Source organism: Abrus precatorius, unplaced genomic scaffold (genome assembly GCF_003935025.1).
Source record: "Abrus precatorius isolate BTA unplaced genomic scaffold, Abrus_2018 Scaffold2, whole genome shotgun sequence".
NCBI lineage: Eukaryota > Viridiplantae > Streptophyta > Magnoliopsida > Fabales > Fabaceae > Abrus > Abrus precatorius.
This window is the reverse complement of record NW_020874362.1, coordinates 27,690,560-27,718,394: the sequence shown is the minus strand read 5'-3', so window position 1 is coordinate 27,718,394 and position 27,835 is coordinate 27,690,560. Positions and strand designations below refer to the sequence as shown.

General features: G+C 31.7%; 2 protein-coding genes across 3 annotated transcripts; one reads left to right on the top strand and one right to left on the bottom strand.

Moving 5' to 3' along the window:
• Positions 1-5,311: 5,311 nt before the first annotated feature.
• Positions 5,312-9,082, bottom strand: LOC113858955 (4-coumarate--CoA ligase-like 7). Its single transcript, XM_027491767.1, has 6 exons — positions 7,968-9,082; positions 7,479-7,668; positions 6,762-6,907; positions 6,391-6,458; positions 6,197-6,299; positions 5,312-5,819 (listed from the first exon to the last, which is right to left on the bottom strand). The coding sequence occupies exons 1-6, from the start codon at positions 8,955-8,957 to the stop codon at positions 5,706-5,708; spliced, it is 1,611 nt and encodes a 536-aa protein (XP_027347568.1). The 5' UTR covers positions 8,958-9,082; the 3' UTR covers positions 5,312-5,705.
• An 8,348-nt stretch (positions 9,083-17,430) lies between these two features.
• LOC113858021 (lactoylglutathione lyase) lies at positions 17,431-23,592 on the top strand. Of its 2 annotated transcripts, none has more exons than XM_027490422.1 (9): positions 17,431-17,482; positions 17,740-17,859; positions 17,957-18,018; positions 18,256-18,316; positions 18,384-18,463; positions 18,882-18,952; positions 20,912-21,001; positions 22,034-22,148; positions 22,266-23,592. In XM_027490422.1, the coding sequence occupies exons 1-8, from the start codon at positions 17,447-17,449 to the stop codon at positions 22,132-22,134; spliced, it is 621 nt and encodes a 206-aa protein (XP_027346223.1). In that variant the 5' UTR covers positions 17,431-17,446; the 3' UTR covers positions 22,135-22,148; positions 22,266-23,592. The 2 variants fall into 2 exon arrangements, with proteins under 2 accessions (XP_027346223.1, XP_027346222.1); XM_027490421.1 differs by having other exon boundaries at positions 17,445-17,657; positions 22,266-23,573.
• The last annotated feature ends 4,243 nt before the right edge of the window (positions 23,593-27,835 follow it).

The window sequence follows — 27,835 nt, the reverse complement described above, 5'->3', positions numbered from 1 at the left end:
AATTATTTTAGTTGTTGGTTGATAAAAAAAAAATTACTACCTACTAATAAATGTTTGCTTAATATTCTAAAATGAAATATAATTTAAAACAAATAAAAAATATCAAGTAATAATTATTATGAGACGAAAGGAGTAATAAGAATATACTTATAGTAATTTTATTAAAAATATAAAATATCATAAAATTTAATATAATAATATATTAAATGTTATACTTTATAATAAAAATTTATCACCTCTGGTGAGAGATGAACCAATAATCCATACGCATCTGGTGTTATCGAGAAGAAACAAATTGCTGGGTCATTGGCCCCCCCCACCCAGCCCTTCTACTCCTTGTATTACATACATTGTTATTAATTACTATAATGAACAAAGTTATATAATTCATTGAATATTTTTTTAATAATACAACTTTTTCTTATCTTTTTATTCGACCTTATTTTATTTTCTTCTCTTCTTCTTATCTTCCTTTTTATTAAACATAAAAGAACTTATATTTAGTACATTTTAAAAAATGACACAGTTATTGAATAAGTGATATTAAACTACATCTCATAAATATACAAACAGAAAAGACTAATATTTGAGATGAGAAGTGTTTGCAAGTATAAAGAGAGTAGGCATAGGGACACAGTTAAATGAAGTGAAGTGTGAGTCCAATCGAGCACGTGGCAGTGTAGCATTAGTGGGGGAATAAAATCCCACGTGGGTGTGATGGTTTCCTTCACGGGATGTAAGACCAGCTTGTTGTGTGGCAGACATGCGGGTGCACGGCTCTTTCTTACTTTGGATATCAGAACAAAAAATTATAATGGAGATCTTCATCAAATCCTTATCCTTTCATAATCCAACGAATAATCACACATCCTATTGGCTTTTTACGCCTCAAATTGCTTTATTAGTACAAATATCACATATATATACTAGTCATTACATCATGTCAAGTAGTTGAATTGGTCCAAATATTGACATCTTCACTGAAACACTCGTAGATTAACTGTTATGTACGTATTCCTTCAAATCAACTCACCTTTCTCTCGCCCCTTTAAATCCTTATCATCAAAACATTTGGCTACGCGTGTTAAATTTCTTAACTTGTCGTAGCAGGGTTATTTTCGTACCATATGTTGCCTTTGCCTGCATTTGCACCTGCACTTTACTTGGTTTTCTCTGTTAATGAAAAACATGTCATTGGAGAAATGAAAGATACCTAGTGTATTTGGGTGTGGACGAAGGACCAAGCACGAGGTGCAGGTGCATCTGCAGGTGAATGACATCTTGGCTAATATCAGCTTCATTTCGCTGCAACTTTTTGTGGCTGTGTGTTGCTTGCGCCTGAACAAAGGGTAAGATCACTCTACCTTTTGGTTCTTGTATATTTCCTCTATCCCTCTTTACAAACCGTACGTACATGTGTAGATCCAGATCTGAGTATGGAAGTGGAATCCTCTCTATTTATGTATGTTAAATTTTTGTTAAGGGTCAAATTCGAGGGATGCTCTATTAATAATCGCCACCCTTTTGAAACAATGGATTGGGATGAACTTATTTTCCGAATTCTGATGAGAAATTTAGGTATATGCCTCCGGAATATTGTTAATTGTTAATTTATTAGTCCGTGGGTATGAAACCATCCATATGATCCTAATGGATTTTAATAGATATAATTATTTTAAGTGTTGTTAGCACTGGTTACAATTTTAATTAGAATTTTATTTTAATAAAATATTTATACTTAATATTATTGCAAATTTTTAGTAACCAGCACTAACAACACCAAAAAAATTACACACAAAATTTATCTTTAATTTAATTTAATTTAATTTTATGATTAAAATGTTGATACTATAATGCACATGACGGTAGCTAATAGATCGCTGGCTTGCTTTCCTTTTTTGGTCGATTGATACTTTAGAATTCATCATCAGAAAGAGAGAGAGGACATGCAAATTATTTTCCTTTTCTTTTGTTTAGCATTTCCTTTCGATCCACAAGTAGGCTCATGAAAACGACAAAAGTTGAATCATAGCAACTTGGTGCTTAATTATAATTTCTGAAAAGATCCTACTTTGATAACTTGATTCGTACAACGAAACGATGGAGAAACCACAGAATGCTTCTAAGCCAATAGTTTTTTTTGCTAGTATTTGGTCTATTATCATGATGAAATTCTGGTTCATATTTGTGTTGTATTGACAAAAAGAAAGAATTTATGAGATAGAGCCAAGAGAGCATTAAGACTATGCCCTAGCTAGCCAGATAGCGTGTGATCCAATTAAGGTTCTGATATTGTAAGATAATCCCATTTTCATTTGGCACGCCAAAACGCATTGCATTGTACACGTATAATATATACATATGTGCATAGTCAGTATTGTAAACATCTTGAATGAATCCTTCTTAATCATCACTTTCTTTTCATTCCCTTTTATACATATTTGATAACTAAAAACAAAATGTCACACATATCTTCATCTGAGTGGGTGCATGTAGCTTTCTGGCAAAAAGCGAAAGAAAAAAACAAGGGGAGAAAATGATAAATACAATAAACATTTATTAGAGTTAAAATTTAGACGTTAAAGATAATTAAGATTTGATTAAAAAAAATAAAAAAAACTCCCTCCTGTCTTTCTTATCTGCAATTTGACCTTTGAAAAAAGTGAAGTGCTTCCATTAAAACACATTTACTTTTTCTATCTCATGTTATACAGCACTTTATTTATTTTGATTTATCTTAAAATAATTGTCGTTTTAAATTTTTTTTAAAATATCCATATTTATTAGTATTTTGTATAAATATTTAAGAGTTTTATTAACTGATCCTTTTAAGATACTGCTTTAATAATCAATAAATAATCTTTTAATATCTAAAATACGTTAGAGGTGCATTAGAAATTAGCGTAATATTATTTTTAGTGCACTAGTTAACAATTACGAATACTATGACAGATTCACAACTATATTCTAACTTTTTTTTAATAAGAAGATGTTAGTAAAAGAAACTCATGTTATCTCAAGGGTTAACTAGGCAAATATCTTATTTTTATCTTTTGTTTAATTAATAAAATATGTTAGTTTTATTTTATTGACTTATCTTATCAGTTTTTAGTGTAAAGTTTTGTCTAAATTTAGTGTAAATTAAAAATAAATGAGATATACATAATAACATAATATATTTATTTTATTATATTGATATGCATTAAACATAAAATAAAATAAATTTATTATATTTTCATCTATAGTTCAGTTTGAGTAAATTTCACTAGAAATATTTGTAAGAGAAACAAAAATGAAATAAAATATATAATTTTTTAATAAATTAAAATTAGCTTATACATCTCATGTTTGAAAAAGAAATTGAAAAATTTATTAAAAAAATAAAAGAATATAAGTTTATTTAATTTTTTTTTATTTTTATCTCTCATATATACTTGAGAATTTAATTAAAATCAAGTCTAATATTTTTATTATTTTCTTTTATATCATGTGTACCACAAGTGTTCTAAAAGACAAATAATATAAAACGAAGGAGTTCCTTAATTTAAATTTTGGAACTTGAACTATAGGGAGTCAAAAGTTTCATCAGTTCAATATTAAGAAATGATATTGTATGTAACATCACTAATTTCTTTTAGTTGGTTTTTGACACAATAAATACTTGATATTTTTATTTTGAAATTTTAATAAGGATTGGTGATAGTAAAATTTTATAATACATTGATTATATATTTATTGGCAATGATATGTAACTGTCAGAATAAATCATCACTGAAAATTTTGGCCTGTTTTGATTTTGAAAGTTGAAACGAGACATTTCTTTATCTTTTTTATCTTTTTTCTTTTTTAAACATTTTAATAAAAATTAAAGAAGTTTGTTAACTAGTTTTACTGATAAAATAATATATTTTTTATGTTTATTACCTAATGATATCACTCTATACATCTGTTTGTAGAAATCGAAAGAGAAAAATAAAATTAAATACAATCGTGTGCCTAATTCCAAGGACATACAAAAGAGAAGTCATTGAATGATAGTGTTGAGATTAACCCTCTTTGAAGGAGTGATTATTCTGTAAACATTTTTTCAAACTTATAGTTCCAAGATTTGAAGTTATAACACAGAGCTAAACTTCGCTGAGAAATTAAATATAAAAAAGTCCAAACTTGAAAAAAAAAATACAAAAAAAAGGTATGGTTCAATGGTTAATTCAGGTCTGAGAATGAAAGGAAAAAAACTAAGATTTTGATAAAAGAAGATATTTAAATATAAAAATAATTTATTTGAAAAATTAAAAGTAATAAATATTTTCCAACGCTGATATAACAAATGTTAAAATTATGAGATATTATACTACATTAGAAAACCAGTGACTGTATTAAATTGTGCCGCCATGAAGTGGTAGCAACGTTAATTCTATCCATGATTTCTAATTTAATATGTTGGATTTACCGGAGAATTGGTTATTTTCTAAAATTACACTGTACTATGTTAAATAAAATATAATTTTAAAATAAATATTATTAGTAGTTTATATTTAAGCAGGAAATAAGAAAATTTTAAAAACTAAAAAATTATTTTTAAAGTATATCTACCAAAAATTTGAGTAAAAATATTCATATTAAAATTTGAAAGAAATTAATTTTAGAAATGTAAGATTTGAGGGAAAAAAAAAGAAATTTGAAAGTAATTAAAAATTATTATTTTTAAATATAAGGCAAATGTTAAATAATAATAAAGTTATATGTTATAAAAAAAAAGTAAAAACAATTGTATAAAATAAGAAAATAAAAGTTTAACTATTATTGATCTAAAGAAAATTAAATTTACAATAAATTTTAAGAAAAAATGTCAATTAAAATATTGATTAAAAAAGTGAAAATATATTTTATTAAAAATATTATTAATAGATTCTCATTATAAGTTTTAATATATTTCTAGTTTAATTCTTAATAAAAATTTTATTTAATACGTACTTTTAAATTATTAATTGGCAAGATCCATATCCTTTTCAAGGTTAGACTACTAGGTATTTTAAATTTAAAAGACTTGAAGATTGTAATTTTTTTGTTACGCTGACCCAAGAAAATTTTGCATATAACATTTCCATTTCATATACATGACATGACGTCTTTCTAAATAAATAAAAAACAAAATACTTATACAATACATTTTAAATATTGTTTGTACTGTTTATTAATTAAAATTAAAATTTTATTTTAATAAAAGTATTTTGTATTTAATATTATTATAAATTATTAAATAAAACTTCAATTATAATTAAACATCAATATAAAAAGTATTTATTATACTGCATTTAAATTTTGTACGTAAATAAATTATACACATGTGAATGTAAGTTACATGCAAATCTTTACTTTGAATCAGACATAAATACTATTTTACATTTATTTTTAACTTTACACATTTTGTTATTTTAAAGAGACAAATTCAGTCCACAAACACTAGGAAACGGTCAATTTCGCTCTTCTTTTTCTCTGTTGACTGATGTAAACAGTCGAGATTTACCATTGCTTACCGTAAAATTCACAACATTTGGGTGCAAAGCAATGCTACTTCACTCTGAACTACGGCGGGATTGTTACGTGGTTACTGGTTGGCTATTTCTATCTATTCTGCAGGATGCACTCCAAACTTGCACTCTATCTCAGAAAATTGACCCCCCAAAATAAATTGTAATATGTTATATTTTGGATCGGACTTTTGCATTAAGCTCTCTTCGGAGGATTTTTCCTGAAGCTGTCTTAGGAACACTGCTGATGAATGTCACCCTTCTCAATTTTTTGAAAGGTGCAACCTGTAAACAATAATATAAATGAGTAAACCTGATAAATGCACATAGACCAATCATTCAGATGTGATAAACGGACCAACAGTGAAAACAAGTATGAACAAATGCTCCATTCAAGCTTCATAGTTTAATAGCACACAAACTATCTTACCCATATTTTGCCTGCTTAAGAGGATTAAACAACTCAGTATCCTATGCCTAGAAGAGTTTGGTGTTTAAAACAAAGCAATTTTCTTTAAAAGCGGGCACATTTTTTTTTTAAAAAAAATCTCACAACTATCTTTTCATTTATTGCAATCCTCCTAAGTTATATCTTGGCAAGACAAAGTCTATTAATTTAGGAGAGAAAATCGGATAAAGCTCGTTGTTTATCTCTCTCTTACCTGATTAGCAATGAACTTCTGAACTTCTTCTTCAGTCAGTGAACTGTTGGGTGAACGAACAACAAAGGCAATTGGAACCTCACCAGCCTCATCATCCGGATATCTACAGAAATGAAGTAACTCAACTATGAATTTCTAATAATAGATACAAAAAGTGAAAAATTAAAGTACAGATCAAGTATGCGATACTTAACGGGACAACAACAGCATCTAGTATTTCAGGGTGAGAAACTAGAAGCCCCTCAAGTTCTGCTGGTGCAACCTAGTTACAATGAGACAAACAGCTCATAATTCAGTAAGATGAAAGTCCAGAAGGATTTAATATATACAACACAATTACCCAAACAGATCAGCTCATGCATAATTATGGACTTACATTACTACGATTGAAACTAACAAATTGGGACATGAAACATTTATTTAGTGCATCCTAACACCCCCATTATCTTTCGGATAATCAAGTACTGACAAGGATTTTCTTAACATTTCAGATATACCACCATGAAATGTATTGCATACCCAAAAAATTAACTTTCATTATTGACATGGCTTTTGCATTACATACCTGAAAACCTTTGTACTTGATCAGTTCTTTGATACGGTCAACAACAAAAAGTTGCCCAATTTCATCAAAATATCCAAGATCTCCTGTATGTACCCACCCCTTTTTATCTATAGTCAGTCTTGTGGCCTGTGGATTGTTATGATAACCTGAAAATTTTTGTAACAGTTCCACTAGGTTTATATAGAAAAAGAGTAAAGAACGAGTAACTGCCAAACTCCATATGAAGTAAAAACACGATCCCCCACATCCCATCAGAAAACATTGAGTGAAACAAGAAGAATTTGGTCATTCTAGGGTCAACACAGTTTTAGAATGCATTTTATGTGATTACAAAATTATTTAAAAGCACGAAGAAGGAACGCTGACCGTGTGTGAAGATTTTGCTCCAATAAGATTATAATACGATGGTAGAAATGTTGAAGGACAAGGGTATTTTAAGAATTCAGCCGGCCCAACACATTTTGTGATAGGAATGCATTTGTTGTATTTGTGCTGCTTTCTAATTTGTTCCAAAAAGCCAATAATTTGTTACATCACACTTAGAAGATTGACTGTGTAGGAGGGAGTTCCTTCTGTGTTATGTTTTCACTTATGACATGGGAATTTTCAGTTTTTTGTTTTTAAGACTCAAGTACAATAAAATGAGACACCACTGAAGGGTTATTTGACACTCTTTCTTGAAAGAGAAAAATAAATGCTACACGGCATGCACTGTACCTTGCATCATGTTAGGACCCCGTACCCATATCTCACCCAACTGTGTAGGAGGTAGCGCCTTCTGTGTTTCCACACTCACTATTTGAGCTTCGACTCCGGAAGCCAGAGTTCCTGCTGACCCGCTATGACGAATCCCTACTCTTGGATTCTCCATACTAACTATGCCACAAGTTTCTGTCATACCATAGCCCTGAGAGCACAAGAACATTATGTAAATTCTATTATTTAAAAATAAAGGCAAAATGAGCATAAAAAAAATTGGATAGATACTGTAATAGTAATTTGAATCATTAAAAATTGATGTAATATGTAAGATGCAATATAATTATTTTTATCTCTCACTAATTGTATATATTTTTTAATGCCATAAATCATAAAGGGGGACGTGTAGTTTCTACAAACAACATTTTTTTTTTAAAGAAAAGAAAAAGATATTATTGTTAGAAGGTTAACAATTTTCACTTTTTTGGAGAAAAGATGATAAATTACCTGACAAACTGTAGCATGAGGTAATCGTTTGGCACAATCTTCCATCAAGTCTTTTCCAAGAGGAGCAGCACCAGAACCAATACGCTTCAACGACGAAAGATCATACTTACCAACAACACTCTGTTTCGCCAGAGCAAGCAAAATGGGAGGCACCACCCACATGTTCGTCACCTTATGCTTCTCAATTGTCTTCACCAAGGCCTCCAACTCGAACTTCCTCATCACCACCACCGCACTCCCTCGCACAAGCGGCGCGTACGTCACAACCGCCAGTCCAAACACGTGAAACATCGGCAAAAAGCAGAGGAACACGCCGTTAACCTCTCCCGCCAAATCGTCGTCCATGCCAATCATCAACGCCGCCGCGATGAAATTCCGGTGCGTCAGGACCACCCCCTTGCTCAATCCCGTGGTCCCCGAGGAGTACAAAAGCGCCGCCGTATCTCCCTGCTTCACGCCGTTTTCCGGCAGCTCCGTCGCCGTGCCCTCCATCACGGCGTCCAAACTCGTGACCGTCGAACTTGTGCTTTCCTCGGCGCCGATAATCACTGCGGGGAGGTTGAGATTCTTCGCTTTGTCCCATAATTCGGGGACGGTGATAACAAGCTTGGGTTTGGAGTCCTTGACTTGCTTGGAGAGTTCCTCAACGGTGTAAATAGGGTTGGCGGTGGACACGACAGCGCCAATTGCGGCGGCGGCGAGGAAGCATATGGGAGAGTGGATGGTGTTGGGCAGGAGCAAGAGAACGACGTCGTTTTTGTTTATTCCGAGGCGGAGGAAACCATGGGCGAGCCTTGCGACTTGGGTTTTGAGTTGTGAGAATGAAAGAGTTTGGGAAGAATGGGAATCGACGAGTGCTGTTTTGGCGGCGAAAGAAGAAACTCTTGCGAAGAGGAAGGAAACGAGGGATAGGTTGGGATCGTTTGGGAGAAGCAAAGAAGGTCTTAATGACCTGTATATTCCATCGCGACCGTAACCTGATCTCTGCATCGGCGAAGAATTGATTAAGAGGTGTGTGATTGTGGCTTTGCTGCTGTATGAAAATGTGAGTAGTTGAAGCAAGTGTTCGTTGAGACGTTGAGGACAAGGCTCGTTTACATTAAATTTACGACCACGTGGATAAGATATGTATAGTCACGTCATGTTATGTAACTTTGGTTAGTCAGACGATATAGAAGTGCCTTTTGATTTGTCCTCTTTCGTTTGTGAATGAGGCAAAGCCGTGGGAAATTGTCAAGCTGAGGGAAGATTAATCTATGGTAGGCACGTGTCGTGTTGCGTACGTGTCAGACCATAAATGGCTTATGATGCCGACTGTGATTTTTCCTACCCAAGGGGAGTGAATGTTTCCATATAAATCCCCCAAGTATTCTTAGAATCCAACTAGTTTTATAGTCTTTGATATATATATAAAATAAAATTTCAAAATAAAATAATAAAAATAAGTAATAATTTTAATTTTCAAATTTTAATATGAAATTAATAAATAAGTAAGTAAAAAATAAGATTATATTGTGAGAAAAAGGTATAATTTATACGTTATTCTAAATTAAATTTAATCATAAAACATACATAGCCAACTGAGTTCATAGTTTTTCAATTTACTCATAATTTTTACATGGAAATGCATATATTGTAATATTATTCATGTTTATATTTATCTGTCTAGAAAAAATTATTCTTATTTATTTGTTTGTTTTTATGAGTCTAAAATAATATTAATTATTATTGCTATTAATATTGTTGTATTCATATAAAATATCTGTATTATTTGTGTTGTTTGAGTATTAGAAAATATTTATTAATAGAAGAAAAATAAGATAATTTATTAACTAACTTTAATGATAATTAGTTTTTTAATCTGTATAGTTTTTTAACTTGAATAAAAATGAAAAATATTAGCTGAATTATTGGAGTTGCTTATACAAGTAATTTGGAAACAAGAGAAAACGAAAGATGTCATATTCCATGAACTACCTTCATTGTAAAGGACTTAATGTATCATTATCAAGGAATCAAAAGATGAATTCTATTTGATATATAAACTAATAAATGCGAGAACCAAGTCTCTAGTAAATCATCTCTAGGATAATAAATTTAAGTGAATCATCTCTAGTTTAATACGTTTCAGGTATTGATCGAGTAGTGAACCTTCATTCTCCACCATCCGTGCACGGAGGGAATTTAGATGCTATTCTTGCCGATGCTGTTATGTGTTTTTTATTCATTTAAATAAGTAGAGAAAATTTTCACTTGTTTTCTTTTCTATATTTGCTCATCTAAATAATAAATGTTTTATACCTTATTTTGACTCTGTTTCTTATTTTCTATTTTGTTTTATCTTTCGTTGAAACACTCCCTAGAGCTTAAACATCACCTTGAGACAAAAACGGTCCCTCCTCAAGCTGGTGCTTGCATGCAAACGAATCATTAATAATGCCTAAGGAGTTGATCACTCAAAGAATGCAAGCTAGTGTGAAGGGAAATTAAAGTCTTGGAAAGTTTGTCGAGGATTTCGATGAAGGAAGGTTTGGCAGAACCAATTCAAGAAAAAGTCAAATGAAATATATGCCGTGTGTTTGTGAGCAAAAATTTGGATGAGTCACTGAATTATCATGTAATATATGGTCAAGTTTTTTAATTCACAAAAAAAATATTAAAATTTAATCATGTGTTTAGTAAGAACTAAGGACATATAATAATCCAGACTATCCAACATTGGAACTCCCATTCTTTGGAATCTTTGTGGTGATGACAAGGTTAATAATAAAATGGGTCGTGGACTCGTGGTAGATAGCAATCAATTTCTTATGAAACTTCATCTTCCATTGTTAAACACTTCTATTCAAAATTTGTTTTCAAAATGATTTCATCAAACAAGTTCCCTCCCCCTCTTCCCCTTTTCTTTAATAACATTTTATAAAATATCTTTTAAAAATAAGAAAACAAAAACACTTTGAAACATGCCTATGAATTAAATTTAATATTTTATAATTTTATAATGATAATTATTCATATGTACATATAAATTTCATAAAATAATTTTATCTTAAAACTCAGTTTATTTTGTACGGTCTTAAAACTATTTAGTGCTTGTTTGTTTTTTCTGTGGGCACATCAAAACTAATTTCTAAAATTTCAAACACTGATTGAAGTGTTTTATACATGATTTACAAGACAAGATAATGGGTAGTGATGATTTTTCATTTAGGGCTAAATCGATTATGCAACTTTTCCAATATCACCGTTAGATCATCTTTAATGAAGTTTTCTAACACGCTGTACATCGTAGGAAATAGTTTCATATCTGAGTTGCAGAAGTAGAGTTGAACAATGTTGAGGAGTGGATTTCTTCTATAAGAAACTATGGCATAGACAATGAATTCATCGAAAAAGTTACACTTTAGTTTGTGGTGTAAATACTGTAAAATAAAAACAAAAAGCAAAAGAATAAAGATTGATAAAGATGGAACTAGGAATAGCGTATTATTCGAAGAACCAAAAGAAAACAAGGGAGTTCAAGATAGAGAATGAACTTCGATATGCAATATTATTGAAAAAAAAAAGTTTACAAGAATTCAGTTATTTTTTGTATATATGACATTTCATAAATCGTTCTATTTATAATACTTCACTACTTAACCGACTCTCAAATTACAATAGAATCTAATCAATTCAATTAGAATTTACACGTGTCCTAATTTCTATCATATTATTAATCAATGGGTGATAGCAATCTACACGTGTCCTAATTTCTATCATACTACTAATCAATGGATGACAACTCCTGTATCAATCCCCTCTGCTTGAAAGAATCCGTGTCTTCAAGGATTAAAATTGGGAAATTTCTTTTTCAAATCATAAAAGAATTCCTAAGTGGCCTCCTCAAGTAGCTGGTGTTTCCATTTCACTAAAACCTTGGTGACTGCCCGATTGCCTCTTTTCACTGTCATCCTGTCAATAATAGCTTCAAGTTCCTTTACAATTGTATCTGCATTTGTACTCGAACACTGACTAGCGACAACAGCGTCGCCAACAAACTTCTTTAATTGGGAGACATGGAATACATCATGAATTTGAGAACCTGCAGGTAACCTGATCTTGTATGCTACTGCACCAATTTGATCCACAATTGGGTAAGGACCATAATACTTGGGAGACAATTTGGCATTGCTTTGAAATGCAACTGAGACTTGCCTATAGGGATGTAATTTTACATAGACTAATTCACCAATCTGAAAGCTCTTGTCTAATCTATGTTTATCGGCAAGTTGTTTCATCCTCTCTTGGGCTCTCTTCATATGGAACTTGATTAATTTCAGCATCTCTTCTCTTTTCTGCAAGCTTCTGTCTATTAATTCAACCTTAGATTCTCCAGGAAGATAAGGTAGATGAGTAGGAGGAACTTGACCATATACTATCTCATAAGGACTGGCTTTAATTGTGTTGTGATAAGTAGTATTGTACCACAATTCTGCTAGTGTCAACCACTTAGACCACTGCTCTGGAGTATCTGAACACATGCATCTGAGATAAGTTTCAAGACATCTATTTACCACTTCAGATTGGCCATCTGTTTGTAGGTGGTAAGCAGTTGACAATTGAACCTGTATACCTTGAAGTGACATGAATTTCTTCCAAAATTGACTTACAAAAATAGGATCCCTATCACTGGTAATTGAGGCAGGAAACCCATGTAACTTGAAAACATTATCTAAGAAACTTTGAGCCACATCAGAAGTAGAGTAAGGATGTTTCAAGGCCATAAAATGAGCTGCTTTGCTTAATCTATCAATAACAACAAAGATAACTTGCTTACCAAAGAATTTAGACAATCCCTCAATGAAGTCCATAGTGATGTGCTACCAAACAAACTCAGGAATAGGCAAGGGTTGTAACAGTCCAGGGGAAGCTGCATTCTCATATTTATTTCGCTGGCACGTAACACATTGGTGCACAAATGACTTCACATCCCGAGACATTCCTTTCCAATAGACAACTGATTTAATTCTCTGCAAAGTGGCATCCCTTCCAGAATGACCTCCACAAGCAGAAGCATGAATCTATAACAGTATATCAGTCCTCAACTGCATATCCTTTCCAACCACTAATCTCCTTTTCCTTCTCAGTTCTTCCTTCTGCCATGAATAATGCTTACGAGAAGAGCTACTATATTGCAATTCTGCAATGATTCTTTGTGTTGCAGGATCAGTTTGCCATAACTGTTGAATCCTAGTAAGCATATCAGAATCAGGTTGATGGATGGCTACTGCATTACATTGGATATGTTCAAGCCTTGACAAAGCATCTGCTGCCACATTCTCATGTCCCTGTCTATATTCAATATGAAAATCAAACTCCATCAACTTGACTAGCCATTTTTGTTGAAAGGCAGTTGTAAGCCGTTGGTCTAAAATATACTTCAAGCTGCGATGATCAGTCTTGATGATGAATTTTCTGTTGAGCAAATAATGACTCCATTTCTGGACTGCAAACACTACAACCAAAAGTTCTTTTTCATAAGTGGACAAGGACTATTGTTGCTGATTAACTTCAACTAATAAATGCAATGGGATGGTGATCCTGCATGAGGACAGCTTCAATCCCCTATCCAGAAGCATCAACCTCTACTACAAATTCTTTGGAAAAATCAAGTAAGGCCAAGACTGGTGCTTGTATAAGTTGCTGTTTCAAGTGAAGAAAAGCTTCCTTAGCTTGAGGAGTCTAGCAGAAATTGTCCTTTTTTAACATATTTGTCAAGGGCTTAGCAACGGAACCATATCTACTAACAAATCGTCTATAATAACTCGCTAATCCTAAAAAACTTCTTAGCTGTTTTAGTGTTTGAGGTAATAGCCACTGCTTTACAACCTCTATTTTTGCAGGATCAGTAGAGCACCATCTTTAGAAATAAAGTGTCCGAGATATTCAACTTTAAGAACAGCGAAATAACATTTGGATTTCTTAGCATATAAGGAATTAGCCCTCATTGTCTGTAAGACCATGTGTAGGTGAACAAGGTGATATGTCAAGCTCTTACTGTATATTAAGATATCATCAAAAAATACTAGCAAAAACTTCCTCAAATACTCTTGAAAAACAACATTCATTAGGCCTTGAAAAGTTGCAGGTGCATTTGTAAGACCAAATGGCATGACCAAGTATTCATAGTGCCCACCATGAGTCTTGAATGCAGTTTTATGAATGTCATCTATAGCCATTTGCACTTGATTATATCCAGACCGAAGGTCAATTTTGGAGAACACCACTGAACCATGTAACTCATCCAATAGATCATCCACAAGAGGAATTGGAAACTTGTTTTTAATAGTGCCTTTGTTAAGTTTCCTGTAGTCAACACAAAGTCTCCACCCTCCATCTTTCTTCCCTACCAAAACGACTGGACTAGCATAAGGGCTATCACTATTCTGAATAAGGCCAGATCTGAGGTATTCTTGAACTAACCCATCAATGACATCTTTTTGCTGTTTGGCATACCTATAGGGTCTCTTGCTAACAGGATTGACTCCCTGTGCTAAGGGAATTTTATGATCATAACCTGGTCTCACAGGGGGAAGTTCAGTAGGCACCTGAAAAACATCATCAAATTTAAGCAAAAGAGTTTGAATGTCAGCATGAAGTTCTGGTTGAGTGGCATGAGTTGTCAAGGAATGCAGAAGAGAGTTTCCACTATCATCTCCAACATTGAGCATTGATAAATGTACCCCAGAAGAAAGTGTCCGATACAGTTGTTGTCTTCTTACTGTTTTAAGTCCACTGGCTGAAGCTCCTCTTAAAACATGTTTTTTTCCTTGCACAAAGAATTCCATAGTTAACTTGTGAAAGTTCCATGTGATGTCTCCTAAGGTCACCAACCATTCTATTCCCAAAACTAAATCACAGCATCCAAGTGGCAATAACAGCATATCAGAAACAAAGGTTGTATTCTGAATGGACCAAGAAAACCCTTAAACTACCTCAGATATTGACACCTTATTCCCATCAGCCACAGTGACAGAGACAGGTTCCCTGATAGCAATTTTACACCCCAATTTTTGAGCCAATTGTACATCTAAGAAGTTATGTGTGCTACCACTGTCTATCAAGATGTGTAATGGTTTTTTCCAACAGTAACCAGTCACTCTCATGGTTCTGAAACTAGCTATTCCTGTGAGTGCATGAACAGAAATCAAGGGTTCTAACCGATGATCTTGTTGTCTATCCTCACTGTCTGATTCATTACTTAACTGATCCTCCAAGTCCTCAACCTCTAACACATGAATTTGGAGCTTTTTGTGGGTTAATCTATGTTCTGTGGTAAAAGGTTCATCACAGAAGTAGCATAGACCTTTAGCTCTCCTCTCACTCATATATGCAGGTGTCATGTTCCTAATGGTTTGTGCTTTGTGTTTGGCATGTATAGGTGTGGATTCTACTGGTTTAGGTGCGTCAGAAATTATAGGTGATTTAGAAGAAGATTGTGGCTTCTGGTTTTTTAGAAATGGTTTGAATTTAGGGTTATTTAAGGTAGAGGATTCATACATTTTTGCAAGGGAAAAGGATTTTCGCACAGAATTAGGTTGAAACATGCGAATCATCATTTGAACATCTTGTTTTAACCCTCCTAAGAAACAACTTAATTGGTGTTCTTCAGATAATTCCACACGTGACACAATAGAATCAAATTCTTCATGATAGTCTGCAATAGAACTTTTCTGTCTCAACTTCATCAAATCTGCCATTGGATCCTCACAAATTTCCCCAAATCTATCAAGCAAGATTTGTGTATATTCAAGCCAAGATGGTAAATTTTTGAACCCCACTGTTTTCACATAAGCACTATGTCACTGAAGTGCCTTTCCTTCAAAATGTACAACTGCTAACCTCACTTTATAATCATCAGGTGTGTTATCAACAGAAAAGAAAGTCTCACACTGGATTAACCATTGTTTAACCACATCGCCGTTAAATCTTGAAAAATCTAAACGTGCCAATCCTGTATTGCAAGAATAGGAAGAAGATCTCCCACTTCGCTTTGGACTTCTAGACCCAGAAGATGGTGATTATCGTGTGCATGTTGCTGAAACAGTTCTTGCATGTTCTAGATCAAGGTTCGCTGCATCGATGCTGCAAGTTCCATGAATTTCGCTTCCATCTTAGTGCTGATACGTTCTTCAACTTCACGAACAGATGCTTGAGTGCGTGTGTTTTCTGCCATGAATGATTTCGAAGGAAGAACCAGATTGATACCAATTGATATAGATGGAACTAGGAATAGTGTATTATTCGAAGAACCAAAAGAAAGCAAGGGAGTTCAAGATAGAGAATGAACTTCGATATGCAATATTATTGAAAAAAAAAGGTTTACAAGAATTCAGTATATTTTTTTGTATATATGACATTTCACAAACCGTTCTATTTATAATACTTCACTACTTAACCGACTCTCAAATTACAATAGAATCTAATCAATTCAATTAGAATTTACACGTGTCCTAATTTCTATCATATTACTAATCAATGGGTGATAGCAATCTACACGTGTCCTAATTTCTATCATACTACTAATCAATGAATGACAACTCCTGTATCAAAGATTCCCAACAACTCACCAACCTCTCGCCACCCACGAATAATGACAATCAGCAATAATCACAAATCACAATAACCAATCATCAATCCCTGATTCCAAAAATCAGCCATGCATACAGAGATCAAGTAGTAACAAGGGAAAAAGAGAAGGATCTTTACGTGTTATTTGTTTTCATTAAAATACGATAGATTAGAATATAGAGTGAAATTGTTGTATTTCAATAGTTTGATTGGGCTTTAAAAAAGAGAGGAGAAATTGCTTAATTTTAGTGCTCACAACTACAAGTTTCTTGCACAAGTTGCTGTGAAATGGAATGAGCACTGAAATTATTATTGCACAAGTTGCTGTGAAATGGAATGAGCACTGAAATTATTATTGCTCTCTCTATTTTATCTTTATCAAATATCGTTCAATACATTTTAATAAAGGTGTTATGGTTTTTCTATATTTTAACTACATAATTTTATTTTACATTTTATTATTTTTACAAATCCAAACACATTATTTCATTTAAAATTTATTTTTATTTTACTTCACTTATTCAAACAAGCATTAGAAAGACAAAAAGAGAGAAATGCAAAATCAGAGAAGGGGGAAGAAAGAAATTAGCTCTGAAGAAAATAGCAGAATTGGATAAAAAAATTATAACTTAATCAAGAATGATGTATTTGGTAAGTTCCTAACAAGATTTATAAAATAATAATTTAAAAAACTCAATTTCATTGCATTGATATTTTTGCTCTTAATAATTTAGAATATCTGTGTGGCATAAGCACATTTTTTCTTTCTTTCAATTAATAATAAATAAACATTAAAATGAAAATAACAATAATAAAATAAAAATAGGATATTGTCTGGCTTCATTCACTCGCAGCATTAGCAGGCTATGCACTCACTCTCATCTCATCTCCAAAATCGAAAGGTACGTAATCTCTCTCTCTCTCTCTCTGAATCGCTCCTATAAATACCAAATCTGCCAAATGGCAGCTGCCGCTTCCTTACACCGCCTCTTTCGCCTTCGATTCATCGCCAATCCTCAACCTTTCCTATCACCTCATCTAATCCCATTCTCTTTCTCACTCACCCCCAAAACCAAGGTTCCAAATCCCCCCTTCTGCTTTCAATCTCCACTCTTGTTTCCTATCTCAATGTTCTCAACCTTCTCTTTTTTCTTCTCAGAAATCGATTCGATTCCGATTCTTCTCAATGGCTGCGGAACCCAAGGAGTCACCTTCTAACAACCCCGGCCTCCATACAACTCCAGACCAAGCTACTAAGGGTTACTTCATGCAACAAACTGTGAGTTCTCATCCATTCACATTTCTAATTCGTTATTATTGTTATTGTTTGCGTCTTTGTTCCGATTTCATTTTTTTAACTCTTATTTCAATTGCAGATGTTTAGAATCAAAGACCCCAAAGTGAGCCTTGATTTTTATTCTCGCGTCTTGGGCATGTCGTAAGTTTTTCTTTTAGATACAACTATTTTTGGATTGGTTATATATTTATTTTTTAGTGCTTGAAATTGGACTTTGCCTTCTATGGAACTAATATGTTGTGTCTAGTGTAACGCTCTGCACGGGTTTGATTTTATTAATTTATGAATATTATATGTCTAGCTACGAAATTTTATTTATTTTGAATCAATGGTGCTACCACTTTATGAATGCTGATGGTAGTTTGTTGGTTGGTTTAGTTTACTTAAGAGGTTGGATTTTCCAGAGATGAAGTTCAGCCTGTACTTCATGGGCTATGAGGTACGGTGTATGCTGTTGTGCCTGTACTTCATGCCTTGATTTTTTCTGACATCTTTTTCTTGTTTAGGATACAGCTGAAGCTCCAAGTAATCCAGTTGATAGAACAGTTTGGACCTTCGCTCAGAAGGCTACCATTGAACTGACACAGTAAGGAATATAAAGAGTAGTTTGGTTTGAAAAAATGTTTTCTATTTTCGTGTTTGATTATAAAACCTCCATATTGTTTTCGCTTTGTGTTTTGGTTTAAAAATTTTGAAAATAGAAAAGAGTTATAATATTCCCACCGCAAATTTTGTTCTATCTCTTTTCATCACATCATCCATCTTATAATTTTTTCTTCTTGTCCTTTTTCCTTAATTTGTAACAAAAATTGTATAATTTTTTTGCACATATAGCATTTCTCAATACAAAATAGAGTAAAAATAAAATGACATTTTTGTAATTAAAAGTAAAAGTAAAAGTAAGAAATGAATACAGAAAAACATTTTCTCTAAGTAAACAAGCCCTAAATTTGTCAGATTTACTTATCCACACGTCTCTTATTTAACAATAATGTAATGTACAGTAATTGGGGTACTGAAAGTGATCCAGAGTTCAAAGGGTACCACAATGGCAATTCTGAACCTCGTGGCTTTGGTATGTGACATCTCATTTAATTTGATAGAGTTTGACTCCAAATCCCCAATCCTTTCTTGATTTGCTGGTTACATTTTGAGTCTACTATCTTAGAAAATTGTTGAATTGCTGACTATTCTTCTTGCCCTCTATGTAGTGGTAAAGTTTAGGTTATTATTGGATGCTCTGAGGAAACATATTTCATGAATTACATTTAGTTGTGACTTGTGAATAGAATACTTACTAAAAATTTTTCTCGTACAGCAGAAACTGTCTTGACAGAGGCATTAGTTTTATCCAAAGTAGTTAAATTGGGATTTAAATTGTGAATCTTAAATTGAATCGTATTTTGAATTGGAAGATTCAAGATCAATAATTTAAAACATAAAAAACATAAAGATAAGAGTATTGTAACATGAAAAAACATCTATATATTAATATTTTGAAGTAAATAATATATCACTAACAATGTGATATATACTTGTAAGCAAATTAAGATTCACACTAATGACAACAATGCAAACAGCAAATAGCAAGTAGAAAAGAGAGAAGAAACCAAATAAAAAAAAAAAAAGGAACCGTGGCAGAGGAAAAGCGGGCCACCAGAAATATTGAATAGGAAGTGAGAAAAATTACAATAATGACAACAATGCAATAGGGAATAGCATGAACATTGTGTACGTGGAAAAAAGAGGAAAGAAAAGAGTGAAAGGGGAATGAGAAAACATGATTTTCTTTTAATATTACATAGTAGGTTTACCAACAGAAACAATCTAAGGTAAAAATTGGCCTTTCTGTAAAAATAAATTTTAAAAAAATGATTTTTTAAGGTTTTTACTGTACCTGGTTCACAGGATTAATTGTGCCGCCCACAGAATTGCATCTCAGCACCAATTCGATCAATTCATGTGATTCGTAAAACGATTCTGGATTCAAAACGATACATATCTTAATTTGTATCATTGCCGCAAAGATTCGTATCGAATCGGTAGATTTGTATCGCGTTTCGTATGATACTAACTACTGTGGTTTTATCAATGATGAATGTAGTGGGCCATAGTTTTTAAATGTTTGTAGTAATTGCTTGAATACACGGATATTATCTTGATGGTATCTTAGAATATCTTGGATTATCCTGGAGGATTAGTTTCTATATTTCCTCATTATCTATTAGGATTGGCTATCATATTTCCAGACGTGGTGATATGTTTCCTATTTAACTAGGAGTATGGTTAGTATAAATAAGGATTCTAAGTTTTATCATCTTATCATCACATTTTAATATGTCACATCATATCAAGTCAGTATCAATCTATGATATTTAATCTTTATACTGTATCTTCCCTCTATACTTAACTATCAAATGTGTGAATGGGAAGCGTTTCCTGAATTTGTTTTGGCAATATGATTTGCATTGTTTTCAGATTCAACGCTATCAAACTGTCATTCATATAGGGAATTGCCAAGCTAATTTTTGAATCATGAACGGAGTTACTTTGAACCATAAAACTTAGACAATGAAAAATGTTCAACATTATTTTAAACTAGGAAATTAGGAATGGACAAAATAATTTAACCTCAAGTCTCATAAAACAAAATCATAAGTTGTCAGTCATTAGTCATAACTGAGTCAGATGGATTTATGACACTCAATCACGTGTTAAACCATTTTAAAAAAATGCCTACCTAATAGGTGTTTAAGTTGTTATTGTTCACACGAGAGTATGCTTATCACCATTATATGTGAGTTTGATTTCCATTTAAGTTTCAGTGCATTACCCCATAATGCAGATGGACTGGAAAAGTTAATTTTTCCTGCTATTTACTAGCCTATGTTTTATACTAGTTTTTATGTCATTAACATGTCTGTAATTAGTTATTTGTTTCCATTGGCTATTTACTAGATTTATTTATACTGTTTGTCTTATTGGATACTTAATGAGATTGAATTCTAGTAGTAAGTTGTCTTTCTGTATACAGGACACATTGGCATAACTGTTGATGACACCTACAAGGCATGTGAAAGATTTCAGAATCTGGGAGTTGAGTTTGTTAAGAAACCAGATGATGGTAACAATTTTTCTTGGTTCTGAATACTTTCTAGAGCTGCCCATATACAGTTGCAAATATGTTATCACTGTTTTTAACAGCTACAAATGATTTGTATCTGAGGTCCACTGTACCATAGATAACTGCTTAATTGTTTTGGTTCCTACATGACAATATTTTTGTTCAGGTATGTATTGTTCATGTGCATGATGACATCCATGTTTATAGATTTTTGAAGGGATAATTTGACTATGAAATTTTAAAATAGTTAGAAACCTGGGGATGAAAACTATTCTTAAAAGCTTGAGTTTGAATTAAATGGGTTAGTTATTAGTTGGCTCCATAGTTCTCAACTTGTATTCATATTTGAGTTGCCTGGGATTAGATGTAACTATCCAACGAATACTTCTAATTTGTTGAATGGCCTTCCTTGCCTTGGTAAAAAAAATTCCTTCAGAGAAAGAGACAGAAGATTTATTTTAATGGCATTGTTCTGTTTAGGCTTTCTCATCTTGTTATATTTAACCATGAAGTGCAAGTGATGGGTTGTGGTCATTGATACATAGTACACCCTAAACCCTAAACCCTAAACTATAAGATTTAAATATATTTTTAGTCTTCATAACTAAAATTGATTTTAGTCTTCTGTTTTTTATTTTTTATTTTATTTTGATTCTCATAAATTTTAGAAATAGTTTTTATCATTTTGGCATATTTAGATGCATATCATGTCATCAATAATTTATGATAAATATTGTTTTGAAAAATTTTAATATTTATGAGGAATAAAACTAACAAGAAATTTTTGGGGCATTAAAATCAAATTTCACTATATTATTAATGACTAAAAATATCTTTTACCCTAATTATAATGCTGTGTGACGATTGAAACCACACTGCATATCTTGATTGTTGGCTGCTATTTTTGAGTAACTTGTGATGTACAAATGTTAAATGTCTGAATTCTGCTAATTCCATCAGGGAATTTTCCCACCGGTACTGCTTCAGACATTACTTTCAACTTCTTTTTTTTTTGTGTGTAATTTTCTGCAGGGAAAATGAAAGGTATAGCATTTATTAAGGATCCTGATGGATACTGGATTGAAATCTTTGATCGCAAAACAATAGGAAATGTAACAGAAACTGCTGCTTAAATAAACACCTTCAGGTAGAATTTTTTGTTTATTTTTCCTTCCATTTTGGTATTCTGGTCCGTGGCTGTTCAATAGTATGTTTTCACACATCTTTTATTTTTTACTGTGAAATCTTGTGGTTTTTGTTGCAGGCCCGGATCTTGTGTTATACATTTTCGTCTCTGCAGATTTAATTGGGTCTTTGCTCCTGTGTAAAATTAACTAGTTGCTTTTTAAGTATCTAGCACTCTTGAAGCTTCCTGTGACGAATGAATAATTTGTAGTCAAACCAGAATACCAATAATTTTGTTGTGTATCTTATGTGTATATTTTTTAATTTGGAATTCGAAATGCCTCATAGTTTCTATTGTACAAGCCAAGATTGGAACTAGTGACTGCACATTACACTTGCAAGGGGACGTAGCTTCTTTACAGCAGAGTTAACAACTGATGGTATATCTGCTAGGGTCCACCAACGCTCGCATAAGTAAGATTCCAAGAAAGTGAAGTCCTGCATGTCATCATCTTGTATAGTGCATAGGTGCGGGGCATTCGCTACTTTGTGACTTATGTCAGCCCCTGGATAGGCGCTAATGGGCCCTTCCGGATAGCCTCTGATTAGGTCATTGGAAATATTCCCAAGGGTAATATTCCAGAATTAGTCCCTTTGCGTGGGCTGGGCTTAGATTTGGGTAGATTATCTGGGTCTAGGTCTTTGACATAGCCTTTCGTGGTGTATAGGCCTAAAGCCTGAATTGGGTTCAAAAATGATGTCCTTCCCATAGTTCGTGAAAGTTGAAAGGTTGTTCGAGATGTCAGGGTCACTTTGCTTGAGTTGGTTGCATATCTTCACAAAACGAGACCTTTTGTGACACATCGTTTCTTTCAGTCTTGCTCCTAAAGCCCTACTGACATTCAATCGTGCAATTTTGGGAGGCATAGAATGACCAGAATAATTGTGCTAGCCAAGATCCAAACTAATGATTGGACTCTATCCTTGCAGAACCGGGTGCTGGTATGTAGAGGGAGTAGTTATCTACAAAAGTAGTTTAATTCTTTTTTTTTTAGGCCATTAAAGTACTTTAGTTCTTGAGTTAGTAGAGGCTTCAGCAAAGTAACAATATATGAGAGTGGTGTCGATACTAGAAGTCGTGCACGACATAGGCACGAGTTATGATTACGCGATCCATGTTAATTCCTCTGGTTAGCGCCGACGTCCTTTTTTGGTTTTGGATCACGAGGGATTGATTGGGGTAGGGGAGTAGGATGGTGGGAATTTGTTACGTCACAGCGATATATCTTGTTTTCTCTTATTAATGAGCTATTACTTGAAGGACCATGATCTGAGAATCATAGGATGGAAATATTTTAGAATCAGGCCTTTTGCGCAGGTACGGCTGAGATTCGGGTATCTTTTTTATGGCGTTTGGGTCTTAACCCCATATTGGGTCCAGAGCATCTATGTATTATCCATTTTAGCTTTTCCTATCGCGTCTCTCATCCTTTTTTTTTTTTTTTTTTTTTTTTGCACTTTTCACATAAGAGGGCCATCAGAAGTCCTTCCACCAGTCGATGATGTTTTTTTTTACAATCTGATGTGCGATCCATTGAGACGGGTGTTTATGACTTAGTTTAGGGATCAGATATATATATATATACACACACACACTTAATAGTTTATATCAACTAAAATAAATCATATTTTTTCTCGGTAATAAATTCCCATTCACTTGGAATTTTCTTTCAAACATACATGGTTATTCATTTACCCCCCGGGCCAGCCAAATTAATTTTTTCTTTTAGTGTTAAATATTGTTGTTGCTATAATTATTATATTAATGTTTTATAGCAATATCCTAAAAAGTATATATTTGGTGAACTATTTAAAACCTTAAGTTGTTGACCAACAGAAGAACATGGCTTATTAACCTTTAGAGATAAGTTTGTCGGCTTATTTAGAAATCTTATTAACCTTTAAGCTCTCAGTTCAAACCTAAAAAAAGCTTTTGTCTACAGGGAAAAAACTTTCAGTCTTATTACAAAACATTTTTAAATTTTTTTTCCTCTTTGTTTCATCATCCGTATAAACACATCATTGATCGAATTCATCTTGCCCGTTTTAAAAGTGATTGTTTCTTGATCAGATAAAAATACATCCAAATAGTACCATAAGAATTTATTAGTAATTTCGTTAAACCAGAAAAAGTATGGCACGAACTTTCTTTTGAAGCTGAAACTTATAGTTTGTTGATGTGCGATCTCAGCGCAGAGTGTGTACTTGTCTTCTCTGGCACTGTTGTCAGAAGCGACAAGATTTGGAGAGGTGCAACACTGCAACCAGTCCCGAGAAGCTCATGATTATGACTAGCTGATAATGAAAGGTACCCTTATTTATGCTCTCTGCTCATAATCACAGGTCAATGCAACTGTACCTTCACCTCAAATCAGAAGTACAAATCCTCATATACTCTCTCGTCCAATTAATATATGCCTAAGCAAAACTTTAATCCTTCCATTAATCTACCATGGCTTGATTCTACATATAAAAGAGCTGGTGACATTTTTTAAGGGCGAATCGATAATGGATTTGTTTCACAATGCACAAAATTTTGGACCCTAACTATTTTAGTTATTTGATTTTGCTGATCGGAGTCATTACGAGGTTACAGTCTGATTTATTTTATAGATTTACACTTTAAATTTTATCTATTTATAATTTTATATGATATGATTCTTTTTTTAGTTTAATTTATTTTTCAAAATTATATTAAAGTTTCTATTTTAAAAAAATTACTTAATGGTGAGACTTTTAAACAAATTTAAAAATTATCTTTAAATAAATTAAGAAAATAATCTTTTTATATCAGTATAATTCTAAAAACTCTTACATTCAATCTAAACCTTTCATTTAACTTACATTTAACGGCTATTGAAGTAATAAATTATAACTTATTATATGTAAATTAAATAAAAAGCATAAATTTAGTATAAGATCTATTTAACTTTATGCTTTTATCATGTACTGAAAAATACTTTATATGTTAATTAACTAGTTTAAAATTTTAAATAAATTAATAAATACATATTTTAAAAATGATTAAACATTTATTTTAGTATCTAAAATATGTAGTGTTATTTAAATTAATTCATTAAAATTTTTAAAACATTAATTTTTAATATTAAAAATTATCTTTAATCGGAATTTTTTTGCCATTCAATTTAATTTCATAAAAAATGACAGATAAAATAAAAAAAATATTAAGAGCAATAATAGATGAAGAGTTAGTGCAGGAATATGAAAATCCCAGTTCTACTGAAGAAAGAATGCAGGTAAGGTCTGGTGTCTGACATGTCCAATATTCAACGAGAGAGATCATAAATATTCTATATTTATAGTAAATAGTCGTCGGTATAGTAAGAAACAAATGAAACGATTGATTAGTCAAATTGTGTTTGGTTTCTTTTTTACCAATACGTATGAACCTAATTTAATTATATTTGAACAAGAATACTCAAAATGTTTTAACTTTGACATCAGGTCAATGAATTTTTTTCCACTTTGTTATCGTTCAATGTATTATTTGTGGAAATTATTCGATGAAGTTGAAGCCATATGTGAAACGAATAAAGTAAACGAATTTACAGGATGAGGATGATGATGAAGATAAAGATGACGGTTTTCTATATATAAATCGCAGAAAACAGTCAATCAGAGTCCACCAGCTGGAAGGTTAAGACCTAAAATGACCATTCTTTTGTTAGGTTAAATCCTTCTCCATGTTTGTTCACAATTTATTATTCATTCAATAAAATGGAATATCTTACTTGATACATGTACAGTTTGACCAAGGAAACAAAGAGTATTATTAAAAGTTTATTATTTTTTAATATTCTTTTATTAATTTTAACTTTAAAAATTAAGCATTTAAGAATAATATATTTATTAAAAAATATCGATTACACCAAAGTCATAAAGTGGAATAAATATTTTTAATTAAATGTTTATTTTTTTTAATATCCAGGCTAAAATAATTGTTTTTAATATACTTTATTCTGTTGATTGAAATCTATTAAAAATTATAAAATTATAATTAATAATTATTAAACTAAGAATAAAATACACATAATTTTGATCATTTTTTTAAAATAATGTATAAAAAATTGTTTTACAAGATATGTTAGTAGTATTTTTAGTAAATAAATTAGTTAAAAAGATAAAAGATAACAAGTTAAACTAAAGATTGAAGATAAAAGTTAAAATAATATCTGGTTAATTTAAAAGCGGTTTGTAAAATTAATCGTTAAACATTTTTGTAAATTTCTTTTAAGCATCAATATTAAAATATGTTAAACAGCATGAAAGAATTTAGTACGAAAATTTTACGAATTTCAAATTAATCGATGAGAATAAAAATTTGAGTGAGGAAAAAAATATGAATAAATAATTAACAACAATAAAGTTTAACATTTTGGTTTAGTTTTCACTTTTTGTAGAACAGAGCTTCAAAGTGGTCAAATTCAAAGCATGTGAATGTGTCTCTGAGGGGATGCTATATCAGTAGCACATTCAGTCTTTCATGCGTTCCCCTAAATAAAATAAAGTTAAAGTTTTATGAATAATTTATTCAATAGTTTATGGTTTTATAAATTATTTTATAAAATATTTTTACAGTTTATTTTCATAAATGTTTATTTGAATAAATAATTTAAGCATTTATGTAATAAACTTTTGTCGTATAAGAAATTATGGCATGGGCGTGTATGATTAAGAATTATGAAGATTCTTATAATTTCTTTTAGCTCTTTCAAACATCTTTTAAGTTTCATAGCCTAACGATAATATAAAATCTTGCTAATGCTGTAACTCTTTACTAACCTATATTTTTCCTAATTTTAATATTATTTTTACTATATTATGTTTTAAAATAATAAATTAAACAAAAATTTGTCTATACATTTCGAAAAAACGAAAAAATAAGTCATCGTAATCGTTAAGATAGAATTCTTATATCAGCTATGTTTAAAAATGATCGATTATCATATATTTTTCAATATATAATATCGTAATTATCATATATACATTTCACAACCATCTTATTATTGTCTGGTCTGACAAAAATCTTGGAGATTATGTATTTTTGGAACCTTTTTGATTGGCTTCCCAATGGGGATTCCACCACATCACAGAACCCGTTAAATATAAAACGACTTCCATTATCTAACTTTCTTTGTCGTTTGCAGAAACTGATGCTGTTCCTGTTCTGCACTGCACTCCCAATCCCCAATGCCTTTGGAAGAAGCCAAGTTACTGTCAATCTTGATTAGGATATGCCAATGCCACGCCTCATGCTCATTATTTTTCTTAAATAAATTATGTCATTATAATCCATAGTAAGGATTAAGTTTTATTAATATATATTACTCATTTATATTAAAATTAACGTAATATATATTTTTAAATATATAAAAATAAAGATTATTAACTATAATTTTATCATTACTTAATTTTAATATAAATAACTAAATGATACATAATCTTAATTTAATGGCTTGATCAATAAAAATAATATTGTAATCGATAAAACATAAATCTTCTAAATTACAACTACCTCCTGAACAGTCAATATATTTAAAAGATTAAAATGATTTGGAGGTAAAATATTTATATTAAATTTTTATCTCTCTCTCTTTTTTTAATTTGTTAACATAAGACTTAAATGAA

Excerpts from the sequence above, each read along its gene's own strand:
- LOC113858021 (XM_027490421.1), top strand. The coding sequence starts at position 17,541 with ATGGCAGCTGCCGCTTCCTTACACCGCCTCTTTCGCCTTCGATTCATC. Across the intron at positions 17,658-17,739 it reads CACTCACCCCCAAAACCAAG|AAATCGATTCGATTCCGATT; the intron begins GTTCCAAATCCC and ends TTTTCTTCTCAG. Across the intron at positions 18,953-20,911 it reads TTCTGAACCTCGTGGCTTTG|GACACATTGGCATAACTGTT; the intron begins GTATGTGACATC and ends TTCTGTATACAG.
- LOC113858955 (XM_027491767.1), bottom strand. The coding sequence starts at position 8,957 with ATGCAGAGATCAGGTTACGGTCGCGATGGAATATACAGGTCATTAAGA. Across the intron at positions 6,908-7,478 it reads GGGTCCTAACATGATGCAAG|GTTATCATAACAATCCACAG; the intron begins GTACAGTGCATG and ends AAAAATTTTCAG. Across the intron at positions 6,459-6,761 it reads TCAAGTACAAAGGTTTTCAG|GTTGCACCAGCAGAACTTGA; the intron begins GTATGTAATGCA and ends CATTGTAACTAG.